The sequence below is a fragment of the Anguilla rostrata genome, chromosome 2 (genome assembly GCF_018555375.3).
Source record: "Anguilla rostrata isolate EN2019 chromosome 2, ASM1855537v3, whole genome shotgun sequence".
Taxonomy (NCBI): Eukaryota; Metazoa; Chordata; class Actinopteri; order Anguilliformes; family Anguillidae; genus Anguilla; species Anguilla rostrata.
In genome coordinates this window covers 56,289,235-56,298,207 of record NC_057934.1, presented here as the reverse complement: position 1 = coordinate 56,298,207, position 8,973 = coordinate 56,289,235, and the positions used below count along the sequence as shown (strand labels likewise).

The 8,973-nt window shown below is 41.1% G+C and overlaps 1 protein-coding gene across 5 annotated transcripts; it reads right to left on the bottom strand.

The window, feature by feature from the left end:
• Nucleotides 1–8,898, bottom strand: hexd (hexosaminidase d). 5 transcript variants are annotated; one of them, XM_064323253.1, is made up of 13 exons: nucleotides 8,730–8,898; nucleotides 7,633–7,732; nucleotides 4,520–4,635; nucleotides 3,971–4,058; nucleotides 3,101–3,265; nucleotides 2,628–2,811; nucleotides 2,385–2,456; nucleotides 1,982–2,180; nucleotides 1,813–1,895; nucleotides 1,646–1,724; nucleotides 1,277–1,390; nucleotides 1,007–1,096; nucleotides 1–560 (listed from the first exon to the last, which is right to left on the bottom strand). In XM_064323253.1, exons 2-13 carry the CDS (start codon nucleotides 7,717–7,719, stop codon nucleotides 353–355), a joined length of 1,485 nt encoding a protein of 494 aa, XP_064179323.1. In that variant the 5' UTR covers nucleotides 7,720–7,732; nucleotides 8,730–8,898; the 3' UTR covers nucleotides 1–352. The 5 variants fall into 5 exon arrangements, with proteins under 5 accessions (XP_064179323.1, XP_064179320.1, XP_064179322.1 ...); XM_064323250.1 differs by lacking the exon at nucleotides 8,730–8,898 and adding an exon at nucleotides 8,222–8,420; XM_064323252.1 differs by lacking the exon at nucleotides 8,730–8,898 and adding an exon at nucleotides 7,925–8,212.
• Between the last annotated feature and the right edge of the window lie 75 nt (nucleotides 8,899–8,973).

Genomic DNA, 8,973 nt, shown 5'->3' with positions numbered 1-8,973 from the left:
TAGTTGTTATCCTTAGGTATTTTTAAAAATTTATATCCATTTATTTTGTAAACCGTAATTTTGGAGAAAACGTGCAACTGATGAGACGACCACAGCTCTCACTAGAATTTAATTGCATAATCGATGATAAAAGGTTGCTGGATCTGACCTCACCAAATGTGGACAGGAAGACAAAGGGCTTGTGTCCCAACCTCATAACCTACACCTGCACTGCTCATCCGCTTGTAGATCATTCCAGTCAGTCAGAGATATGTCCAGGGTTCTCTGTTCGCATGGAGGGGATCAGTGCCAGTCCCCAACCCCTTCAGAAAAAAATCAAAAACCTTCCCTTCTTTTCCTCAGTGGACTCTTGTCAGCCTTGTTGCCCCGGAGAGGGCAGATTAAAGCTGGGGGGCAGCACTTCCTGGATGGCTACCTGTATGTCTTCCAGCAAGCGGCGGATGGGCTCCAACACCGCGCTGACGTGCTGCGCAATCCACTCCTGAGCTGTGGACTCATGAAAAAACTGCACCATCTCCTGTCTCACAGCCTCCACCTTGAGCTCCACTGCCGTCAGCAAGCTGGAGGGCGGAGAGAAAGGAGGAGCTTTGCACGACATGCCCAGACAGTGTTACAGGATAGGTCCTACACTGGCACAGAAATGGACTATGCTTTGTAGGTGCGAATTGCATTTAAAGGCATCTAGAGCAGTGTTTCTCAACCCTGGTCCTGGGGACCCACTGCCCTGCATGTTTTAGATGTCTCCCTGCTCCAACACACCTGATTCAAATGAATGGGTCGTTATCAGGCTTCTGCAGAGCTTGATGACGACCCATTTTGGGTTGAGAAACACTGATATAAAGGGCACCCTTTCTTATACTACACAGAGAAAATGAGCCATGTTGTCAGAGATCTGCATTATACATGTAATGCAGCAACAAAAAGATGATATGGAGGACACAGATTAGCCAAAAAGTGAACCTAACAAAAGGTACAATAAAAATAATGTAACACATGAGCCACTTACGCTGTTGCCTGATGCTGGATTTGCTGTGCCATAAGGGGGTTGACAATCTTCCTCTGCCTGTGATACGGGGTAAACCACCCCTTCACAAACCTGAACCACAATGCCAGAGGAGTACATGTCAGAAAGGCCCTCGCCTCCTTGTCTGCAGCTGCAAGTATAATGGGGCTGCCTTCTTCAGCCACTCATATCTGTACCTAAGCAGGCCTACAAGCAGACTCCCTCATCCAACCAGGACAGGGAGATCAGGCCCCTGTAAAACGGCTTACTCACATGTTGGTGTCCAGGAAGCGAAGCTCCTCGGACTGCAGCAGCTCACTCAGTTCCACCACCAGTTTTGCCAACCTCTGCCCAGGGTAGGCCGAACAGCTGGCTGCACAGGGATTGCTGCACAGACACCGGACCATGGCTCTATCAATCCCTCTCGTCAGGGTCACTGGCACCAATTCTGGTGTTTTTTTAGTGTTGCCAGACCATAACCATTTAAATACATGTTTGTTCCAAGAAAGAATTAAGACCTAGGAAACCAGTGTAACCAAATATTTGGATCCTCTTAATGCTTGTAGCATTTCATTCATGTGGCCCTAATGATTAATAAATCAAAATTTCACTACTTTTCCTATTTCAAGTGATATTATTTACCTCACCATGTCTTTCACCTCCACAGTGGAGATGCCAAGAGTCTCGGTTACCTTTGTCTGAGACTCCTTACTGAAGCTGCCTGCAACACACATTATTAATGAAATAAATATTATTCTGAAGATGTAATGGCTTACTGCATTGAGTGAGAATGGTGGTGAGGGACTGACCTTGGCACAGGGTTTCCAGACAGGAGGCCAAGGAAGGTATGGCTACAGGTAGGAGCTCACACAGGACAGACAGATGGTCATACCTGCCACAGCAAATATATTGACTGAAAGCTGAAACCTGTGTAAACATATTAATTGTGTAATGCAGATCCATGCGTGGCATTCTCACCTTTGCCAGCCGGTGATGGCAATGCCCTGCATTTCTATCCCACTGGGCAATGCAGCTGCCACCTGGAGCCACTGCAGATGGTTGTCCACATGCCTCTGAGTGGAGGTCACGCAGGTACTCACATCTGTGGAGCCTTTAAAAGAACTGGCTGCCCACACTTTTGACAGTCCTGCGCTTCTATAGGTCTCCAGCAGATGGACTGAAGATTGAAATATGAACAAACAAGAAGCAAAATAAATAGTAGGAGTAGGTGTACCCTAACCATATCAAACATTCTGCTGTCCACAGTCTCCTTCTCCAAGGGTCAAGGCAGTGAAATGCGGGGGGGGGGGGGTAATGGACAACCTACAGTAAATGGGATTATGAGAGTGGCGGAATAAAACTCAGATTAATTGATGTGTACCTGTGCCTGCCACATCCAGAGAAGGGCTGTAGTCCCACAACATTGGCTGCACCAGGTCTACAAGACCGCTGTCTGTCATAGATGAAAAGAAAGAGGAGGTGGAACCAGACAGGAAGGCAGGAAGCAGAAAACCGAGTTAAACAGAATTTAAGAATGTCAAACGGCAAGCTTGGACTGCTCACTCCTGGTTTTGAGCTCGGTCAAACCACAGAAAAATGAAAAAATCCTCTTCTGACCCCTCACCTTTGAGAGTGCTACAGGACATGCTCCTCAACATGTCATCCCACATGATGAGATTGAGGTGAGGCCAGGTTTCTCGTATACTCTTCACCACCTTTGTCACATGACCAAGGAACAGCTGGTGAATGTCATGTCCAGGCATACTCAGCCAATGCTTTGACTCTTCCCCTTGGCCCAAGAAGTACACCTGAAAAGTAAGACCATATAATTATTACTGTAATAATAATAATGATTGGAGAGCAGCCTCTGTATCACAAACATAATATAACTAATGCTTCACCTGAGACAATGAATATGTGTACCTATGTGTAAGCCAGAGGATGATGAAAAGTCCCATAGCTTTACAAACTCTTATTTAATTACAGGTTTTCACAATTATACTGAACAATTACCGTTCTCATAAGCCTCAACACGTTTAACTAAAGCCTGAAACTTAGCAATCCTTCAGTAACAATCATGGCAGCCGAGCGTCATACCTCATCTGCCCCAATGTGCAGAAACCTGATGTCAGGGTGTAGCTCCAGCACCTGGCGCACAAGCTGCAGCACCAGCTTCACACTGTGGTCCCTGTGGGGATTCAGAGTGCCCAGAACGCATGGCAGTTCACGCAGCTCCCAGAATTCTCTGTGCTTTAGAACAAACTGAGAGAGTGAGTGAGTGAGAGAGAGAGAGAAAGAGAGAGAGAGAGAAAGGTGTGTTACCTGTTCAACTTGTACATATAATTAGTTAATGAAATCCTAGTATAAATAGTTTATTGCTTTTTCTCTCTCTTCTCCCTCTATTTGGAATTTCTGTATTTGTGTTTTTATTTATTTTATGTAATGCTTTGGCAATATTTACTGTATGTATTTCATGCCAATAAAGCAAATTGAATTGAATTGAGAGAAAGAAAGAGAGAGAGAGACTTTTAAGGTCTGCTTTATTCACCATTCCACCAACCTTCACAAGACCTCAAAAGCCATTTTATTAGCTTGGCTTTTGTTCACTGCACCTTTACACTGCTTACACGTGGCCATGTGCTCCCCTGCATACTTCTGTAAATCTCCTCAACACTACAAAAGAGGGCATTTAATTTAAACTTGAGTGAATAAATATATGCTTATAAAGTGTACATTGTTGGATATCTAGTTATTTAGATGACTGCCTTTGACTAACAGACAGTAAGATTTCAGGCAGGAAAAGGAATGCCGTTGGGCAATTACTGGGGGCGGGGGGGGTTTCTTCCCCCTCCACCAGTTTTCAGTTTTATTCTTTTATTTGGAACTCAGGCCAGAGACCCAGCATGGCTAAGAGGTATGCCCTTTCAAAGATCATGTTCCTTTGGGTTTTAAGTTGGTCAGTCTTACCTCCAGATGTCCAAAAGTTTGTACCAGTGGAATGATCTCTAAGCCATTGGACTTGGCCACATCCTGGATTGATTTGATTTCCTCACGACTGTGAATAATAGAAGTGCTCCTTAGCCAGTTTGAATGATTATAACAAATTACTATATCTCCTTACCATCAATTACGTTTTAAATACAAGTTTAAATAACTAAGTTACAATTTCCCCAAGTGATCACTGTGCTTGATATGGCAGTTAGCACTCAGGTGACTTGGGAGGAGGGTGGCTGAAGCAGCCAAAAATGATAGATAGAAAACTATTCCATAATTATTGATAGAAAGACAATCATAATCATTTTTATCATGGGCAGTAGTCAACATGGAGCAAAATAAACAAAGCTAACAGAAATTTGTATTGTAATAGTTGCCTTGAATAAGGCCATTTGCTATGCAAAAAAAATTATGCATCATCATAAGGAAAACACAGACAATGCAACACAAAACATGAAAGGTAATGTTTTTATGGCAGTTTTATGTGATAAGGAGGAGAGAAAGTGTGCTTTGTTATCACACCTATATGGGGGATGATCAGTAGCTTGTAGAACCTTTACATCCCCCTCGTAAGGAAACGTGTCTTCATACTCCAAGAGTAAACCATCGGCGCCCAGACGTGCAATCAAAGGGATGAGCTGTAAATGCAGAGGAGGAAGAGTTGCAGAAGGACACAACAGGAGATAATTCAGATATTACAATTGCTAAAACCAATACCAATATTGTGTTCAACTGATCCTTAATCAAGATCAATTTTAGGAAAAGGTCATGGTGTCATTTTTGGAAATCTGAACAGCACAAATATCAATTAAAAAAAACTTGGGAAACTTATATCCATTTTAAACAAGCTTAACTGACTGAAATATTGACTTACAAAAGCCTGCATACACAGTGGATCCCCAGCAGTCTGGAAAAACCTGATATAGTGCAGAGGGTCCTGATCTTGAAACTCAAAGGCCAGAGTTGGAGTTAAGACCTAAACCCTCGTGACCCAGACCAAGGCCACGCCCCTCAATACCCATACCTAAACCAAGACCATACTCCCCAAGAACGAGATCTAGACTAAAACAAACTTACCTGGTCTTGACAAGGTCAAGACCTTTGACCAAGACAACACACTTTCATCCATCCTAAGCAAAATTAAATTTACACGAAAGGAATTTTATTTTAAAATTGTCATTATAACACACTGTGCTTCGCCCAAATGTAGCCACTTTTTCAAACTAATATTTTAGTCACTTCTTAAAAAACCTACATACACAGTGGATCCCCAGGACTCTAAAAACCCTGATCTAGAGCATGGGGTCCTGAGCTCCGGCACTTGAAACCCACAGGACAAAGTTAAGACCAGAGTTAAAGTCGGACTGAAAAATTTGCTTATATTTTGTACTACCCTTGGTGGTAAAATAGGCAGTGTAAGCTGTATTATCAAATCATTTACAATTTATTATTTTTTGTTTTGAATTATAGAAATTGGTGTTTTAAAAATCACTGCGCCACCTACTGTGCTTTTTTCCCACATTTTTTAAATTTCCGCTTCTTGACGTCAGGAAGCGGTCTCATTTGCATGCAGCCTATCACAGCATGTATTTGCTTATGATTGGCAAGGCTGCATTTGCCACTGTCAAGTCTGGCAAACATGGCACCTTGCAAGCGGCATTATTGTGTTGAAGGATGCGCAAATACTGACTCACTACACGCAATCCAGAAGGACACAAATGTAAAAAAACAAGTGATATTGTAAATTGATAAATAAACGGATATTGTTGGCAACAGGCTTGCTCGCAACTGCGCCTGTTAAAATATCCAAAACGTCTTTTAATGTATGTATGTTTTATTTATTTATTTATTTATTTGACATGTAAAGCACGTGCACTTTTCCTGTGCGGTACAATATAAAAGAAAATACATATTATTCTGAGAATGGCATGGTATTATCACTTTGGCCAAGGCTGTAGTTGACTAGCACCATATAGCAACTTTAGCAAATAGCTATAATACAAAAATGCACAACAGAATGCAACTTAAAAATACGTTGAGCAGTCCCCACAATTTGATCAAGCACAGTACAGAGCAGTACGGAGGATAACCACAAAGTAAGCTTCTTATATTATTATATTTGGATGTATAATTACTGAGTGTATGAATTACCTTCGCCTGGCTTACAAGGAAGATAGCTAACAGCTACATTCGCTAACGTTTAGCTGGCATAGCTGAAAAGCAATCTTAGCATCAACATAATTATCACACGAAATATAAAGCAACAATTCAGGAATGCCAAATATTATTTATCTAGCTAGCTACTGAGATTTGTTGACTTTGTGCAATATGACAACTCACTTAACTTTACCTATCTACTGAAATCTTGATTTTATCTTGATGGCTGTCACAGTCACCATTCTAAGATGGTTCGCGCACTAGCTGTCACTCAAAATGCAAGGAGTACGCCCTCGACCCCGCCCACGCAGTATGTGACCTCCATAGTAACATGATAGTAACATTTTTGTGATATGTCCAAAAGTATACATTTTTATCATTAAAAAAAAAAACAAAAAATATTTTAAAACATTACATTACATTACAGGCATTTGGCAGACGCTCTTATCCAGAGCGACGTACAACAAAGTGTATAACCATAACCAGGAACAAGTATGACGAAACCCCTAGAGAGAAGAAAACCATTTAAAAACAATTTTGCAATGGTATAGAATATAAATAATGATACAGTATTTCAAATTTCAGTCCGACTTTAAGACCAGAACCCTCAAGACCACACCCGTCAATACCCATACCCATAGCAAGACCAAGATCCAGACCAAGACCAGACTTACCAGGTCTTAACAAGACCAAGACTGCACACTTTCATCAACCCTAGGCAGAAATTATGCATAAAAGAAATTTTATTTAAAAAATTTCATTATAGCATGCTTTTCTTCCCCCCCAACTTCAGACATTTAGCCTAATCAAACAAATATTTTTGTAAAATAATCATTGAAAGAAAAAAGCCACATTGTCCTTTTATTTTACAGAAAATACAAGGATAACAAACACTAGGTTTACCCCATTTGCAACAGACCGGGAATTCAATTTTGAAATTGGGCCTTCAAGATTGTAAAGTTACCATCTTATAACCAGGTTTTGTTAAATAACTCTGGCAAACACAGTAGACCCCAGGCAGTATTATTTGTTCTGCTAATTTAGGTCAGGAGACCAATAACATGAGAACAAGACTTCATCTCTGCCACTGAGTATTCTTTTTACACCATAAAACCAACAACCTTTTACACCCAAGAACCCAAATGAGGTGGCAACTCCGAAGTGCTTCAACTGAATATTGGCCTATTGCTTAACAGTATGGCCATTCCCAGCCTGGAGTTAAAAGATCTAGCGCATTGCACTTTAGTGACTGACAAAAACAAAAAGTCAGTTTCAGTGTACTTTGGTTGAGTTCAAATCTTAGATTTATACATCTAGACCACAGAATTGGATTATAACTGAAAACGTCGAACCCTTATTTCACCGATTTCAATTAGCTATTGCACTTGTAATGCAGTTCTGTGGTCTATAGGTTTAAATTCCATCTAAGCACACTGCAATTGACCCAAACTCTTAGTTAAGGACCATCTAAAGTGTACCTTTTGCATGTAGCTCATTTTGGGAGGAGCTCCCTTTAAATCTAGGTGAACAAGTTTCTTCCCAGAGGGCCATGGTGAGACATTCATTTTAAAAGCAAAGCTGAAAACGACAAGAAAAACAAGACGTAAAAGCATATTCCATATTATTCGATACATTGGATAGCTTTTTAAGATTACTTCAAAATCCATAGGTACTATTCAAAGAATAATATCGGTATCTCGAGTGCGTATGTAGCTTTGTCTTAATGTAAGGTTTAACTATACATTACAGAATGCATCTAGCTATGCTTACGTTATTTCAAAATACGATTATAGCAACAACAACAAAAACACTTAGATAACAGAAGTCGCAAAGGAAATCCGGAATTACTTAGCGTTACAGCTGGGTTACGCTCAAATACTGCGTATCCGATTGTTTTGACCTAACACGGAAGTCCAGGCACGAATGTAAACAAATGAGAAATCAATTAATGCTGCCTGATCGAAACCAGTAGATAACTGCGTTGATTACTCTAGTATGATCATCCAGGATCAGCTAACACAACCCCATTCAAATCCAAAGCAACAGTTATAAAGACCTGAAACTGACCAGTGATCAGCGCTTGCGAGCAATAACAACTTGCACATCCGTAAAAATGCCTGTGAACCGCGTGAGGCGTTGCTTTGCCATTGGTCCGCACGCAGCAATCTATGACGTTTAGTTTGAAGGCGGAGTGTGTAACATCGAACAGATAGGCCTACTGCGTTTTCCTGGCCACACCACGGTCTATGGGCCACACACACAATACTATAATGTTAATTAAATTATAACCATATATGTCAGTTCAATTTAACCAAGCGTGTAACTTCCGCCATTATTCTCGTAGTGCTACGAACTCGTTTGTCCCCGTATATCGGCCCATAATCTAATAAACTAATTTTGAACAATCATTTTATATTCTTTGCTACCATTTTTTCCAACTGATTCCCGACTCATTTAACTCAGGAATACGATACGGCAGGCTTGGGACCGCTTGGGACATGGCCATCACACAGCATTTAAATACAACAGCAACCGCTGTGCAATAGGTAAGTTTGTGATACACAGAAAAGCACACCTTCTATAACCTAAACTAGTGAAGCCCCGGAAGTAAACCTGTACGTTGAGCGCAAATCATTAAAGTGAACGGGAAATATCAGACTCTTGAAGGCAAAATAAAAAACTTATCCGATGGTATTTTTAAACTCTGTAAACGACCGTTACGTTTCATATGAAAAGCATAAGAAACGTTACTTCATAAGCTTCCCCGCCTGGCCCCTCCTACCCTACCCACTTCTTATGCACTGCACTGCGTGCGTTCG

Excerpts from the sequence above, each read along its gene's own strand:
- hexd (XM_064323250.1), bottom strand. The coding sequence starts at position 8,259 with ATGTGCAAGTTGTTATTGCTCGCAAGCGCTGATCACTG. Across the intron at positions 4,636-7,632 it reads AAATGAGCTACATGCAAAAG|CTCATCCCTTTGATTGCACG; the intron begins GTACACTTTAGA and ends CTGCATTTACAG. Across the intron at positions 1,097-1,276 it reads CGCTTCCTGGACACCAACAT|GTTTGTGAAGGGGTGGTTTA; the intron begins GTGAGTAAGCCG and ends ATTGTGGTTCAG.